This window comes from Rhinopithecus roxellana, chromosome 8 (genome assembly GCF_007565055.1).
Source record: "Rhinopithecus roxellana isolate Shanxi Qingling chromosome 8, ASM756505v1, whole genome shotgun sequence".
Classification (NCBI taxonomy): domain Eukaryota; kingdom Metazoa; phylum Chordata; class Mammalia; order Primates; family Cercopithecidae; genus Rhinopithecus; species Rhinopithecus roxellana.
This window is the reverse complement of record NC_044556.1, coordinates 71,188,510-71,205,960: the sequence shown is the minus strand read 5'-3', so window position 1 is coordinate 71,205,960 and position 17,451 is coordinate 71,188,510. Positions and strand designations below refer to the sequence as shown.

Below are 17,451 nucleotides of genomic sequence, written 5' to 3'. Positions count from 1 at the left end.
TTGTATATAACTGAGTAATTTGGCAGGAGAGATTCCTCGTAATTTTCACCTGAAAAGTCGCTTTTATGATCTTCAAAACACTGAACATTGAGGAAAGATATACCCCACCTAGTCTACTGAGACTCACATATTAACCTCCTCTGGAAACACCCTCACAGACACACCTAAAATAATGCTTTACCAGATTTCTAGGGATTCCTTAATCCAGTCAAGTTGATATATAAATCAACAAGTTCACCCCTTATCAACCTGATATCCATCCACATCTCTTAAACCATACTTAATGTGCAAATGAAGACAATAACAAGGTAATGGTTCTGCCTGACATGATGCGGTTATCCTGTATACAGCTGAAACTGCACTAATCCCTGCCTTGGAATTTGGCTTTCAGGATTTAAACATCTGGGATTTTAATCTTTCGGGATTGTGATTTCGGAAGTTCACAGGTTAGGGATTTTGATCTTTTGGGATTTAAGACATTAGGGATTTTGGTCTTTCAGGATTTTAGCATTTGAAATTGTGTCATTCAGGATTATGATCCAAACCCATTGACATTTTGTTGTCAGAGGCTGCCCTGTGCATTGTAAAATGTTTACAGGGTCCCTGGCCTGTACCCACTAGCAGCCAGTAGCACCTTACCCCAAATCATGACAATCAAAAACACCCCCAGACATTGCCAAATGTCCCTTGAGGAGCAAAATCACCCTGTTCAGGACCACTGACTTACATACATGGATTAGTGAGATGGGAGGTAAAGCGTCATACAGTTTAGGACTGGAATGCCACTCTCTTGAGCATCAGATCCATGTTTCCTTCTGTACCCTACGATGAAGACCTATAAATCATAAACACAACTCCCATCAACTAAGAGACCAACAAATGCAAGACACATAAATACAGGGAAACTAAAGAATTCTTTTATTTAGTGGGAAAGAAGTAGGTAAATGACAGACAGCTCATATTCTGTTAAACAGAAAAAAAAAAAGAATACAGACAGCACAGTGATGAATTTTCACAAAGCTAATAGATTTGAACTACAGAGCAATGGAATATTTATAAGCAAGATGTCATGGTATTAATGACCAAAGTGCATCCAAATAGGTTTTCTAAGCTCAAAAACATTTAAAATCTCAGACTTAAAATTTAAATCTATACATAACAATTGTAAGCACACCACTCAGTCATTTAAAACTATTCATGACTGCTACTCCTGCGTAAATATTTTTTTCCTAACATTATTTTTTTTCTCCCAAGATTTAGAATGTCACATCTCATGTTCCTACTAGTCATCACAGGATTAAAAAAGCCCAAGCAAGAAAGTATTTTTTTAATAATGTGTTCTTAAAAGAAGAAAGAAAAATTAAATGTGAACATTTTGTACAATAGTTGCTGAAGAACAGCAAAACTAATTCCGAAATATCACATGTACTATACAAAAAGGCGTGGCTCACGGAACCAAGTATATAACACTACAGCAGTTGAATATTAGTCTTTAAAGGTTGGTAATATTACATCCTGTACACAGCTCTGTGTCTCTCTACCTGGCTAGCGCATACCCAGAATCTGTCTGCTTTTTAGCTGGTAATTTTTTTCAATATCTGACAGGGCTTGAGCCCGCAGCTGGGCAGCATGAAGCCTTTTCTTCAGATCCTTGCACTTGGACTTAGACGTGAGCTGACTCTCAGAATTCTCACTCCTCATGACGTTCTCTTTACTTTCCCCACTGAAATGAACTTTCTTCTTAATTACTGAGGATGGAAGATTAAGAAGTTCTTTAGAAGGAAAAAGAGAAAGAGCTTTGAGTTACTTGAACAGAGTTCAACTCCTTCATACTTACCAAAAAGTATTTGCTCTTATGGTTCACATTTGAAATCTAGGTACCTGTTTTATTTTCTCTGGGATAGGAGGTTAGGGGTGTAGGACTGGCAGAAATCAGCCTTTTAATCCACAGCATTGAAAAAATAATATTGGAATGTGCCAAAATTCAAGGAACATAAGTTTTATTCTCTTAACAATGAACGATCAATTTTACTCTTAAAGTTAAACACACTGAGTATTATGGACAATATAAAACTTTTGGAAATCAATGTTATTTACCTCTATCCTTGAAAATAAGTGCCATTCTATGCAGAACACCTTACCTACAGAAAAGTATAGAAGCACAGTTTGTTTTTTTTTTTTGGTTTTTGCTTTTTGTATATTTTTTTAAATAGAGAACACCTACAGTTTTGGTTAAATGTTCAAGAACACTTAGTTCAAAGCATCTTAACTCACCAGAAATTTGTCTCCAAAAGAACCTAAACAAATTCAGTGTGGAAAAGATAAATTAAGTAAGAGTAGTAAAAAATGTAAACTATTCTTTTCATGGAAAAAATAAGTAATAATCATATTTACTTAAAGTGGCAACAATATTAACTGCTGACAGAATTAGTTGGGGCTGGAGGCCTAAACAGATTCTAGATCTTTTTATTTTTCCTCTGTATGTTCAAATATTTACTGAGCTCATAGGATGGGCCACTGTGAACCAAACAGGCCCTATTCTAGTAGGAGATAAACCAAACACAAATAAACAAGTACTGGTGGGGAATATTTGATGGTAATATGTGCTATTAGGAAAAATAACCCTGGAAACAGGGACATGCTGGGTGGTGGGTGTAATGATACAAAGCCTCATATGGTCATTTCTGAAGTAAGAAGCCACAGGGCTATCTGGATGAAGAGTGCTCCAGGCAGAAGAAATAGGAAAGGCTGGCACACAGATGCACTGCCTTCCAAGGTCCTGTGACTTCCTGCTTCATACATCACTTCTGCTTCAAAGCAACTGGATTGCCTTTAGACCTTATCTCCACTGTTTCAAATCTATCCACCTTCTTATTACCACAAATACCTATACATTTGTAAGTCAACATTGTCTTATTGACGGGATAGTTTTGCTTTTGTTTGAGATGGGGTCTTGCCATGTTGTCCAGGCTGGAGTGCAGTGGCTATTCACAGGTGCAGCTGTAGTGCACTACAGCCTCGACGCCTGGGCTCAAGTGATCTTCCTGCCTGAACCCCCAGAGTAGCTGGGACTATAGGTGCACCACCACACCTGGCTCTTAATGGGATAGTTTTATAAGAAAAAAGTGTTTTTAAAAATTTTTTTAAATTCTTCCATTAAATAGAATAATGACTATTTCATCAAATAAGAAAATTTTAAAAAAAGATACTGCTGCTTGCTGTGATGATTTCAATACACTTGTGATGGCTTCCTCATGTGTGGATTTTATAGCCCAAGGATGGGGAGAAGATATTTCCAACTGTCCTGAGTTCAGAATGGTACCTGCTCCCCACTGCTATGATGCTTATCTTATAGCTCTGATGTGTTCACTACTTTCAGCACTCAATACTCTAAAATGTCTGCTTCCCCCAGTGGATACTTGATTCCTATGGCTCATTTTAAATATTTGCCATGATTCACATATAAGTAGATTCCCATACTTATCTGTGTATCCTATAAAGTAAAACACATCATGCTTACTTAGCTATTTTCATCTTTTGCTCAAAGACTATCAGGGCAAATGTAAATAAACTCTAATTGAAGAGCCATCCCCAACAGGGTCTTAAGTAACTTCCTGCAATGGGTTTGATGCATGAAATTCATCCAGGTATAATTTTCTCCTCATTTTATCACCCTAATCATGATTTAAGTATACTTTGTCTTTATGGATGACAGTGTGGAATCTACGAAAAGCCAAAATAAATATGTTTATAATATTGAAATGGTAGATGGCAATATTGAGAAAAAAGAAGGTATCTTAACACAGATGAAGCCAAAGTTTCATACAATCCTTGTTTCATTTACTTCTATCAGTAGTTTCATTTCTTTCCATCACTTGTTCACTACAAAGTTATTGTGATCGTCAATCTAACTTAAGTAGGGTTTTTTGTCTGTTCCATTTACAAAATGCTGCCAATGCTCACTAAATTGATCACATCTCAATTTATTAAAGATAAGAATAATAGCTTTCATATATGCTGTCCTACATGGAATAAGGGAGTTAAAAAAACTCTAAATTTTATTGAAAATTCAGATGCTCGATTTTTGAAACCAACACCTTTTAACAGTTGGCTTGTGTCCTAAAGAAATCAAGCAAAAAGATGTTTCACAGTTTGCATTTTACAGAGTCAACTGAACTAGATTGAGAGGTTTCTATAAAATGGAGAATGTTAGACAATGGCTCACTGGTATATGCGATAGCCACATCTCAGTGCGGCAGTGAAGGGACAATGGCACACAAAGGCAGGAGCCTGAGAAAGCTGAACGTCTATATACCAGACTTTCAATAAAGAAGGACATGCAGAGAACGTATGTAGATATTAAACAATAAAATTCCCACAAATATGTGTTTCAACTTGAAAGGGTGTTAGCAAAGATCCAAACGTGACAGCCTATTCTGCAGGTGGCTTATCATGCCTTTTAAGACATGCTTTCTATGAAAGATGAGGCATGGCAGTATTAAAATTTTGATTTTTACTTGAAATGCAGTTTATCTCTCTGAAATCTGAAACACACAATAGTTTTGTAAATGCCCTAATTTTTAAAAATAAGTATCAGCCGGGCGCGGTGGCTCAAGCCTGTAATCCCAACACATTGGGAGGCTGAGGTGGGCAGATCATGAGGTCAGGAGATCGAGACCATCCTGGCTAACACAGTGAAATCCCGTCTATATTAAAATTACAAAAAATTAGCCGGGCGTGGTGGCGGGCACCCGTAGTCCCAGCTACTCAGGAGGCTGAGGCAGGAGAATGGCATGAACCCGGGAGGCGGAGCTTGCAGTGAGCCAAGATCACGCCACTGCACTCCCGCCTGGGCAACAGAGCGAGACTCCATCTCAGAGAAAAAATAATAATAATAATAATAAGTATCAATTACTAAACATGTGGTTTGATAAGGTTAAGAAAATCAAACATGAAATTCTGTGACTCATTGCCTCAGATCTATGAACCCAGGAAATAAATCATTGCTATAACAGAATTGTGTTTCCATTGAAATGCATATATTCAATGAAATCCATCTTAAAATTTGAGACTTTGTAAATGAAAAGGGCTACCTAAGCCACTTTGGGAGCAACACTGGTGCACATTTCTTCATTTGTAGCACCAGCTTCTGTTGACCGAGTTGATTCTCATACCTGGACTACTTGCCAGAGACAGGAACTTCTGTTCCTTTAGCAAGCTGTAATTCTTCAACAGATTTTCTGCTCTAGCCAGTTTGTCCTCTGCTAGTCTTTCACGAACACAAAGCTCCTGTTCTTTCTCTTTAAAAAGAGAATGGACAAAGAAAAAAAAATTAACAAGTGACCTTCACTAAACAACAATTTACATTTGGCAATCTCATCACTACTAGCATGCTTGACACTGATAAGCAATGTTTGGGGAAAGGATTCTCACTATGCCTCAGTTAACCTGATTGTGTTAGTTTTTAATTGAGTGTTTTAGTAGGCTGTATGTTTATCTTAGATTTTCTTGAAAGGACTTATTTAAACAAATACAAAGTTAGCTTCAACCTTTGGTCATCTTTTGTGGGAGTAACTCAATTGGGAAAACAAAAAACTAAAGCTATCTCTGCTCTTCACTGAAGATAGGCAACAGCTAATTTTCAGGGCATGATGTGGCCTCAGAGTACAAAAATCTTCTTTTTTCTGGTTGAATGACCACACTCAAATAAAAGAAAAAAAAAAAAAACGCAATTCAGTTAGGCGGTAGTTCATAGGATTAGTATTAATAGCAAAGGTTACTATTTATTCATGGCCCAAAATTCAGAAAGTATTCAGATTTCAGTTGCTATATGAAATTATGGCTGGGCAAAGTGGCTCACGCCTATAATCCCAACACTTTGGGAGGCCAAGGCAGGTGGATCACCTGAGGTCAGGAATTCAAGACCAGCCGGGTCAACATGGCAAAACCCCATCTCTATTAAAAAATACAAAAATTAGCCAGGTATGGTGGCAGGCGCCTGTAATCCCAGCTACTCAGGAGGCTGACGCAGGAGAGCTGCTTAAACCCGGAAGGTAGCGGTTGCAATAAGCCAAGATGGTGCCACTGTACTCCAGCCTGGGCAACAAGAGTGGAATTCCATCTCAAAAAAAAAAAAAGAAAAGAAAAGAAAAGAAATTATGAAATACTAGGGAAAGTTATTAGAAAAAGTTTTCGTATTTTTTACAGAGGTTTCTAAGTAAATATAGGTTGTACCTATACAGTAAGCATATCTCACAGGACTATATAGTATTTCATTATTTAAAGCCTGGATTAGGTATAAAGCTGCAGAAGTAAAATCAGGTGAGTCATGAGGGTGACAGGTTACAAATATGACCCATCTCTCATCTCCTGATGTTAAAATGAAGAACGTCACTCTGTAGCTAACTTGCATAATCCTAAATGCTTGCTAGTAGCTCTCATCTTGGTGGAGTAGCTAAATTAGCACCTAATCAGTTAATACTCATAAGTCAACATTGATACCCACCAGAGTATTATTTATAGACTTAAAATATCTTGTATCTAGATTCTCTATTGAATTGCCTGAACAGACCAGGTGTGGTAGGTCACACCTGTAATTCCAGCACTTTGGGAGGCAAGGTGGGAGGACTGCTTGAGCTCAGGAGTTCAAGACCAGCCTGGGCAATATAGTGAGACCCCATCTCATTTTCAAAAACAAAAAGTTAAAAAAAAAGAAAAGAATTGCCTGAATATATCTCATCTACATACTGTAGGGTTTTAGACCTGAAATTCTGTTGGCGTGGCCATTTCAAAAGACAAAAGTCTTGGTTTTTATTATGGAAAGCAGCAATTTAAGATCTTCCTTTACAGTGGGAAAACATTAGGGTATTCACAGTAGAGATGAAAAAGAAAAAAGTAACTCTACAATAAAGTATAAGGCTATCGTGTTAGGACCATCACAGTTAAGGCCCAATATTATATAACTAGCAACTGATCTCAGAGAAAGACGTCCAACATGAAGGTGCTAGCAAGCCTGATTATTAAAAATCTACAATACATATTTTGGTTTCTCAAGTATTTTTAAAAGCTTCTAATAAGATCTGTATGTATAAAATATTCTGCTCAAAGAGATATTCAGACACATCAAAATAACCCACTTGGTAGTTCTCCTTTGCTTTGACCCCCATTCAGACTTACGCTCCAATCTTTCTTCTCTTGCTTTGAGAGCTCGCTCTCGCTCCTGTAACTGAATTTCCTTTAGTTTCAGCTCACTTAATACAGGGCTGGAATCCTGCAATTTTTCTGGCTCTCCTAATTGTCGCCCTCTTCTCTCAAGATTTCTTCTTTGCTCTTCTGCAACCAAATCTGCTATTAAAGGGTTCTCGAGAATTTCCTCAACAGAAGGTCGATGGTAATCCTGGGGAAAAAAAATACGCAGTATATAATCAGATTGCGTAACAGAAGAGTTCTCCTAAGACAGCAGTTAAAATAAAAGGACATATATGTATTTCCAAGACAAAAGAAAGGACTCCTTTATGGCTAGGTCTTAAACACTTGGAAAAATAAGTTCACTGGTGGTTTTAACCCACGAGGTTCTGGGTCCACAAGGTAATGCAGATGTTAACTTACCTTTTTTCCCTTTTCCCCTTTTCACCTTTCTAAGAAGGTTCAATCCCTAAAGATTGGTACATCTTGTGCTGATGCTTGGTAGCACTGCTAGAGTCTGTTTTAGGGGAAGTACTGTCCTTGCATCTCTAAACTACATTTAGCAAGATACTCTCTCACTGACTCTCAATCCTGTCATTTCATCTATATCCTTGTCTGTGATCCTGCAGCATTTTCCTTCTTCTCTTATGTCAGCCTGATCCCCAGAACATCTCCTTCCCCATTCTATAGCCAGAGTTTTTCCACATGATCTCTTTATTGATTTTCCCTCTGCTTTTTAGCTTTCCTCCCTCCACCCTCCATCACCCCTCCCCTTTTTCTGGTCTCTAATCTCTCAATTAGAGCTAGAGGCAGAGTAATAAAGTCTTATCTCTGGCCCCTTCCCTCACCACCTGCCACTGTGAGGTAGGCAAGGACAAGGGGAAAGAGGATTTGAATTCTTTCTGCAATCTTTCCTTGCTACCAACCCATCTGTTAGCATGGCAGAGTGGGCGGAGAAATAAAGAAAGCGCAGAAGGTGGGCCAGCAAGGACGTGCAATTTGCCAAATTTACATATGTTTTCACTTGTGTTAACACAGTATATTTAGCTAAGAAACTATATTTAATGTTTCCTCAGTCTCCACTGATCTACAAGAGAGAATGTATATTCCAACACTTAACTGACAGCTAGAAACAGACAATATATCATCTTATCATCTTTACCTTTAAGTTTAACATCCTCGTAATAATTCCATTCAATTCATCAGAGTAACGGTATGGAATTCGCCTGAATTTGCCTTCTCTGATTTTCCCAGCGAGTTCTTTCTGGCTAAAAGCTGTAAATGGAGGCCTGGGATTAAAAAAGAAGAAGGAAAAGATGACGAAGACATTTTCAAATTGTAAAAATGAAAATATACAGTAGGAACTAAATCAAAAGCACAGTTTAAGCTCCAGTTTGTATTTAAGTTTCTACTTGTGGGATTTTCTTCTTATAAGTAAGTTTCCCAACCTTGGCACTATTGACATTTGAGGTCATATAATTCTTTGTTGTGGGGGGCTGTCCTGTGCATTATAGGTATTTTGTAGCCTCGCTGCCCTGTATCTCTAGATGCCAGGAGCACTCCCCAGCTGTGATACCTAAAAATTTATCCAAACATTATCAAATGCCCCGCAAGAGGCAAATTTGGTTCCCTTATCCCTGGTTGAGAATCACTGCTCTACAGATTAGTTTCAAAGGGAAAAAAATGAAAAGAAGAACAAAGGAGAAGAACTGGAGCTCTTCCCTGCTCTAAAGATCCCCAGATCTCTACCCCGGTCTTGTTTCCTTTCTTCCACATCCTTACAGTAGCTTTACCTTACCTGCCTGTCCTATGTGTTCTCCCTTGAGCTAAGTGTCAATCTAACAGGAAAGCACCTAACCAGCCAAGACACTTGAACAGTCAAGACCCAGCCTCATGGCTTACAGTTTTAATTTGTGAGTAGTTTCTTTTAGCCTGTCCATCTACCTTAATTTTAGCCAAGGTACAATTCTTTCAGACTTGAATATATTTTCATTAGCGTGGAAGCTCAAAAAACTAGACCCAGTGATATGTGACAAACAGTACAAACCTTAGACTAGGAATCTGTCTTCATCATACTTACATTAATGCACATAATTCATACAGCAAACAGCCCAGTGACCAGATATCTGATTTCTCATTGTAGGACATGCGATTCATTTGTTCCTATACAGGGAAAAAGGGTAAGAAAGTGGAAGGTGTTAAGAGTTTATTTTGTTTTGAAACTTATAAAACACATTAAATTACTCCTGAGGTAAAAACAGAACTTCAAAGTTTTTAGCTTATACTTTATCTTGAAATTTATAATGGAAAAAAAGGGCAATGCTGTTGTCCCAATACACTGTCATATATAATTCATTCACTCATTTTTCATTCACAAATGAAAGTGATTAGTATAGACTAGGCACTGACAATTCAGAGGTGAATATGACAGACTTCTACTCTCAAGGCAAATTAAGAAACACTATTTTAAAAGAACTAGAGAAAATGTAAGAATAATCAAAATATGTATCTAGTCCACATTTAAATGGATATAGACATAAATAGTTAATTGAATTACCCATTTATATTTTTTCTTAGTCCACTGCATAAATCACAGTAGTAACTAATATTATCATTACCTATTTTATTGTTTGCCTTTCTTCCACATCTACAGTAACAACAGCCCACCAGAGCTCTTATTCTTAACAGAGGGAACAGAAGCAATCTCTAGTGGCTGGTTAGTGTTTTAAAGTCCAACTGGTGAGTCTGATGCCACTTTTTGACAATCAGTGCCTTAGGGAAGCTGAACCACTCTAATTACAAGGGCAGGAGGGAAAAGGAACAAAAGAATAGGTTTCAAGCTTTCCAAGAACCACTTCTGGATAATTGTCCTTTATGTTAAAAACATTCTATTTGGAATTTGATACAGTGAGATACTGTTCTGGCCATTCTTAGTCAAAACCAAAATCATTAATTTACAAAGTTTTATACTACAGTCAGATCTGTTAACATAATTTATAAGGATCTGGAAAATCCTAGAAAGGTGAACTACTAAAATACTAATAAATATTTCTTCATCTTTATCTGTTCAGATGTCATATACTAACACATTAGTGCTATCACAATTGACTTAAACTTTTTAAAAGCCGTCAGGCAATATCTAACAACAGCCATAAACTGTTTATACCTTTTACCCCAGCAATTTCATTTTATGAGCAGCATGTCAAGGAAATAACCGAAAAGAAAGAAAGAATAATTCATACAAAGATATGCAGAACAGTACTTCTAAGAATGGTAAAACATTTGGGAAACAAAATATCCAGCAATAGAAGTAATTGGTGAGTGGATTCAGCAAGATATTTCAGGAAAAGGCAACAAAAAAATAACACGTACAAAAAGTTACATTGTAAAAACATGCTATCTGAGTGAGCAAACTTCCTGAGCTCTGATTCTGCATGCACAAGAATCATTTACAGAGTCTGTTAAAATGCAAAGTCTAAAATAAAAAGTACAATATTGAAGAAAAAAAAAAAACAAAACAGAGTTTAAAAACCTACCCAGAGATCGAAATTCACTCGATGGATTTGGGTTTGGTTTGGCACCCAGAACTCTGCATTTTAAACAAACACTCCAAGTGAGTCTGATGCAGATGACCAGGACCTACACATTGGAAATAGCTCTTGAGGGCAGGGACAAAATCCATTTCATTTTTGTAATCCTTGAGTTTAATGCATTGTAGTCATTCCATAAAAGCTTGAACCGAATATGCTTTAATTTGCATGAATGCTCAAAAAATTGAACCCAGTAAGAGATGACAAACAGTGCAAACCTTAAACTAGGAATCTGTCTTCATCGTACTTACATTATTGCACATAACTCATGAAGCAAACAAAAACTGATGTAGACTTTATTGGTCTGGTGGTCCATGTGGAAAAATATAACAGTATTTTCAATTCTTGGCTACTAGATATTACTAAACAAACAAACAGAAAACTCAATTTCCCTGCTTCAGAATGCTTAACATTAAAAGATGTTTTGGCTGGGAGCGGTGGCTCATGCCTGTGGCTCACACCTGTAATCCCAACAATTTGGGAGGCTGAGGTGGGCAGATTGCTTGAGGTCAGGAGTTGTGACCCTGACCAACATGATGAAACCCCGTCTCTACTAAACATACAAAAATTAGCCGGGCATGGTGACATGCACCTGTAGTCCCAGCTACTCTACTCCGGAGGCTGATGCAAGAGAATCCTTTGAACCCAGGAGGCAGAGGTTGCAGTGAGCTGAGATCGTACCACTCCACTCCAGCCTGGGCGACAGAGCGAGACTCTGTCTCAAAAACAAACAAAAAAACAAAAATAAGGCCGGGCGCGGTGGCTCAAGCCTGTAATCCCAGCACTTTGGGAGGCCGAGACGGGCGGATCACGAGGTCAGGAGATCGAGACCATCCTGGCTAATACGGTGAAACCCCGTCTCTACTAAAAAATACAAAAAAACAGCCGGGCGACGAGGCGGGCGCCTGTAGTCCCAGCTACTCGGGAGGCTGAGACAGGAGAATGGCGTCAACCCGGGAGGCGGAGCTTGCAGTGAGCTGCGAGCCGGCCACTGCACTCCAGCCTGGGCGGCAGAGCAAGACTCCGTCTCAAAAAAAAAAACAAAAAAACAAAAAAAAAACAAAAATAAAAGATGTTTTAAAAAGTATCTAAATTCTGAAATACTTACAGGAGACATGTAATAAGGTGTGCCAACAAATGTTTTTGCAAAACTCGTGTCGTGGTTTAATATTCTAGCTAGCCCAAAGTCTCCAAGCTTGACGTTTTGCTTGCCATCCAGGAAAACATTGGCTGGTTTCAGATCCCGATGCAATACAGTATGACCACCATCACTTCGTCTGTGGCATTCCTTCAGGGCCAGAGTCAACTGAGTCATCACTCGAAGAACAAACTCTTCATCTAAGTATTGCCTGAAACCAAAGCAGTTATACAGCATATAACTTCTAAAAAAAAAAAAATCATTGCCAAGATGGGATGATATAAATTATCCAGTGTACTAATAGGGAAATAAATTATTTATTTATTTATTTATTTATTTATATTTTTTGAGACAGAACCTTGCTCTGTCACCCTGGCTGGAATGCAGTGGCACGATCATGGCTCACTGCAGCCTCGACCTCCCAGGCTCAAGCAATCCTCTTGCCTCAGCCTCCCAAGTAGCTTGGACTACAGGCACATGTCACCATACCTGGCTAATTTTTGTAGAAACAGGGTCCTACTATGTTGCCCAGGCTGGTCTTGAAATCCTGGGCTCAAGTGATCCTCCTGCATCGGCCTTCCAAAGTGTTGGGATTACAGGTGTGAGCCACCACACTCAGCCTATAGATTGTTATTTTGATATAAAACATGGGTGTTGATTCACCGGGAATTTTCTAAAGTACTATGGACCTACCAAACAAATACAAGTACACTCTTCCATATTACTGATCCTAAAACAAGATGCTTAAAATAAATGAAAGTAGACCTAATTTCAGCTTACATTTTTAAAAGATTACGCTTACCTTTCCTTGGTTCCCTTTGTAATTACACTAGCCAGATCCCCTCCTTCACAATATTCCATTACAATGTACAGTGTTGTGTTGGTCCGGTCAATAATTCGATCATAGTAACGAACGATGTTTGGATGCTTCAGTTCACGAAGCAAATTCACTTCAGAAACAAGCATCTGTTTCTCAGTTTCTGTCATGGAGCCATAGTCAAGTTCTTTCCAAACTAATATCTAAAATAAGAATTTCCAAGGTATGAATGAACTCATTACGCTCAAAAACAAAGAATGAAAGTTCCAAGATTTAAAAATCACCTCCCTTTTAATTATATCCTACAATCAAGGTCATTATCTAATTTAGTTCAATGAACTTAAGGAACTGGGAGTTTACTTCCATAATCTTCTTCCAATTTCTAAGCAGTAAATGAGGCTGTAGGGAGATAAAGGGGAATGAGGCACATGAGGTCTCCCCCAACCCCTACCCTCAGTTGGTTAGTGGGAAGTTGGCAAAAAGGTACTTTAGTCAAAATTGGGGTGGAGGTGGTCAAAGTCCCTGCCCCATTCCACCCCCGTCGTGTTTTCCCAGGATGAGACACCTTGGTAAAGCAGCCAGGCAGTTTCCTTTTACTTTCTGTAAAAGGTCTACCTATATACATTGGGAAATATGAATCCAATAACCCGAATAATGGGTATTTTGAGGGAGTCTGAATGCAGATACAAAGCTTCGGGTTCTGGTGGTCCTGCCCCTTTCTTGTGTCTGAGAGGGCCACTCTTAGAGCTCTAAAAACAGCTCAGGAGTTAGCTACGTTTCACCAATGGAAGGTCCTTAGCAACCCAAAGCAGGAGAAAGAGAGAAATGGGGAGAGAAACGGGAAAAGATGGAAATACGTATATCAAAAGATGCGGTCTCCCATCCTTTAAGCGACCCAGGACAGGCTGTCAGATGCAGACCCAGTAAAGAAGACTGAGTCTTCTGGGTACCCACTCCCCCAGCCCTCTCGGTTCCCTTCGGTGGCGCAGGGCGCTCTCCCCGGGGCGACGAAACCTAAGCAGGGGCGGGCACAGGGAAGGGCCCACGCTCACCTTGCCGTCACTCTTCCTCCGGATCTTCTGGCAGCGGCCATAGGAGCCTGTGCCAATGGTGTATAACACTTCATAGTCCTCAGCCCGGGACGGCATGGCCGGCCAGTCGCCAGAGTCTCGCTGCCTCACGCAGGTTGCGCCCCTAAGTGCGGGGCTCCAGGGACCGGGAACGGGAGCTTCAGGGACCAGGACGGAGAAGCCCCCAAGCAGTGCTAACCCGTCACCCCTGCCTTCGGCCCCGTTTAACTGTCGCGGGCCCTGATCTCGCTGTCTATTGGCAGGCGGTGGGCCCGCTTCGCCTCTCTGATTGGCTAAGAAGAACACAACAATACCCTAGGCATCTTGGGAAAAGTGTCACTAGGCAACCGCGTCGGCGTCTGCTTTTAGTCTGTGGGAGCAGGGGGCGGAGCTAAACCAAAGGGAGGGCGGGAGAAAGGAAGCGGCAGCAGGCGCCTCTTGGCGACTCTAACCCTCTGGTAGAGATCGTCAAGGTAACCGAGATCGAGGGACCTCCCCTCAGGCTTCTTTGCACACAGCTTCCACCAAATGCCTTCTGACCTTTGCCCTCTGGCCCCTCACACTACCTACTCTCCCTGGAACACGACTTCCTCGCTCAGGTTCCAGTACCCTGAACCTGGGTGGGGTGACGTTGAGGACACGCTGAGAGCTGAATACAAATTAGAAATTAGACTGGGCGCCGTGACTCACCCTCGCCCGTAACCCTAGCACTTTGGGAAGCCGAGGTGGGTGGATCGCTTGAGCCCAGGAGTTCAGACCAGCCTGGGCAACATGGCAAACCTCGTCTCTACTGAAAATACGAAAATTAGGCCGGGCGCTGTGGCTCACCCCTATAATCCTAGCACTTTGGGAGGCCGAGGCGGGCGGATTGCTTGAGGCCAAGAGTTTAAGACCAGCCTGGCCAACATGGCGAAACCCTGTCTCTACTAAAAATGAAGAAAAAAAAAATTAACCGAGCATGGGGGTGCATGTCTGTAATCCCAGCTTCTTGGGTGGCTGAGTCATGAGGAACTGCTTGAACCCAGGAGGCAGAGGTTACAGTGAGCCGAGATTGCGCCACTGCACTCCAGCCTGAGTGACACAGGGAGACCCAGTCTCCAAAAAAAAAAAAAGAAGAAGAAGAAGAAAAGAAGAAGAAGAAGAAAGAAGGAAGAAGGAAGAAAGAAAGAAGGAAGGAAGAAGGAAGAAGAAGAAAAGAAATACAGTCGCTCTCTGACCAAGCACTTTACACGTCTTGTCCCGTTTATGTGTGCCAAACACATAATTCACCCTATTGACAACACTTCATTGAACACAGATTCTCTTTTAGGCACCCACACAAACCAACTTTCCCAGCTTACCCAGCCAAATGAACAGTCCCATGTTTACCAGGGAAGGAGCACCTAGAGGCCTCCATCCAGGGCTTGTTGGAGGAATACGTACATTACCAGAAAGCTAATAATTTGGCAATGCATAAACAGGCCAGTTTTCTTTAAATATCTGTTCAGCATAGGATTAAAAGAAACCTGATTTTCTATTAATAATTTAAAAGCTCTTTATGTTAAAATAAGGGACTTATTACATGCACTGAATATAACATAAGATAACTGGAATTGCCAACCAGGAGAATTTTTAAATTAACATTCAAGGGCACTGTCTTACCTCAGGGGAATAGGACCAATTTAGGTTTCAAAAGTTATGTAAGGCACTGCAGATGGCTATGTTAATTAGCATCATTTTTTATTTTTGTGCCTCTTATAGATTGGCATCAATAGAGCTTGCTGTGGTTTGAATGTATCCCCCAAAGTTCATGTGTTGAAAACTTTATCCTTAATGCAAAAGTGTTAAGAGGTGAGATGTTCAAATTGATTGGGTTATGAGGGCTACGCCCTCACGAATGGATTAATGTAATCACAGGAGTGGGTTATCTTGAGAGTCGGTTGGTTATAAAAATGAGTTTGGCTTTCCCTTACTGTTTCTCTTACCTTGTGATGTCTTCTGCTATGTTGTGACCCAGAGAAAAGGCTACTGCCAGATGCTACCTGTTGATCTTGGACTTCCTAGCTTCCAGAACCATGAGCCAAATAAACTATTGTTTATAAATTGCCCAGTCTGTGGCATCCTGTTATAGCAACATGAAACTGTATAAGACAGAGCCCTGGCCGGGCACGGTGGCTCACACCTGTAATCCCAGCACTTTGGGAGGCAGAGGCCGGTGGATCACGAGGTCAGGAATTCAAGATCAGCCCAGCCAACATGGTGAAACCCCGTCTCTACTAAAAATACAAAAATTAGGTGCGATGGCAGGCACCTGTAATCCCAGCTACTTTCCCAAAGCTGAGGCAGGAGAATCTCTTGAACCTGGGTGACAGAGGTTGCAGTGAGCGGAGACCACGCCATTGTACTCCAGCTTGGGCGACAGAGTGAGACCCTGTCTCAAGAGAAAAAAAAAAAAAAAGAAAAAAGAGCCCTTTGGTTATCCTGCCCCAAATCCAGTCCTGCACCTTCTCTCTGGCCACTTCTGCTTTTGCTCTAAACGCACACTTTCTCAGTTCCTCACCACCACCACCATCTTTGCACCTGTGATTGCATTTGCCTAGAATACCGTCCAACCCACTCCCTTATCCACTCCAGTCATGTCTGCCTAGAGGACATAATGTGTCCTTCAAGATTCAATTCCAACTTTCTCTCCTGTAATCTGAGAAGCCTCTCTGGTATACTTGGACAGTCAATCCTCCATCTACAGTGTTCATAGACCACTTTATACATAAATCAAAACTTTTCATTATTTGTTTACATGGGTCTCACAGTAGCTGAACTCCAAACTGCTTATAGCCAGCGTAAGTCCTGTAATAGAGAAGGCATGCAATAAAGCTTTGTTAAATAAAAATCTGAGAAAGAACCCTGTTAATAATTATGCAAGGATTTTGAGTGGGCCCTCAAACACTCAATTTCTAAATGCCCCAGCTCTAGGCAGAGACTAAATATCTGGGAAGGAGTCATCCCAAGACTGTGGAATGCGGCTCCTAGGCACATATGCTCATTCAACAAGTATTTATTGAGTACTTGCTATGGGCCAGGTATAATGATAGGCATTGACATCCTGGGTTTTCATTTAAAAAAAGGCAGTGGAGCCACAAAGACAATAATAAAGAGTAGCATAGGAGGCTGGGCACGGTGTCTCATGCCTGTAATCCCAGCCCTTTGGGAGGCCGAGGCAGGCAGATCACCTGAGGTCAGGAGTTCAAGACCAGCATGGCCAATATGGTGAAACCCCGTCCCTACTAAAAATACAAAAATTAGCTGGGCGTGGTGGCACGCCTGCAGTCCCAGCTACTCAGGAGGCTGAGGCAGGAGAATCACTTGAACTCGGGAGGCGGAGTTTGCAGTGAGCTGAGATTGTGCTACTGCACTCCAGCCTGCTCGACAGAGCGAGACCTTGTCTCAAAAAAAAAAAAAAAAAAAAAGGGTGGCATAGGAATCATGTGACAAATCTTAAAGATTGGCCAGAGTTAGCCCGCATCATGAGTGAGGGCAGGATAGCCTAGCAGAGACCACTAGACACCAGAATAGAAAGAGACACTGAGATATGAGGAGCATGTGGGAGTCAAACAGGGACAGGTTACAGGGAACATCCCTTCCCCCATAACTTCCTTCCCTTTTCCTTCATAT

At 40.6% G+C, this 17,451-nt stretch overlaps 1 protein-coding gene across 2 annotated transcripts; it reads right to left on the bottom strand.

Annotated features, from left to right (window-relative positions):
- Nucleotides 1-895: 895 nt before the first annotated feature.
- NEK2 (NIMA related kinase 2) lies at nt 896-15,948 on the bottom strand. Of its 2 annotated transcripts, none has more exons than XM_010372491.2 (9): nt 15,765-15,948; nt 13,783-14,093; nt 12,716-12,933; nt 11,884-12,124; nt 9,266-9,348; nt 8,348-8,474; nt 7,177-7,396; nt 5,175-5,300; nt 896-1,772 (listed from the first exon to the last, which is right to left on the bottom strand). In XM_010372491.2, the coding sequence occupies exons 2-9, from the start codon at nt 13,876-13,878 to the stop codon at nt 1,546-1,548; spliced, it is 1,338 nt and encodes a 445-aa protein (XP_010370793.1). In that variant the 5' UTR covers nt 13,879-14,093; nt 15,765-15,948; the 3' UTR covers nt 896-1,545. The 2 variants fall into 2 exon arrangements, with proteins under 2 accessions (XP_010370793.1, XP_030792703.1); XM_030936843.1 differs by having other exon boundaries at nt 917-1,772; nt 13,783-13,958.
- Nucleotides 15,949-17,451: the final 1,503 nt, after the last annotated feature.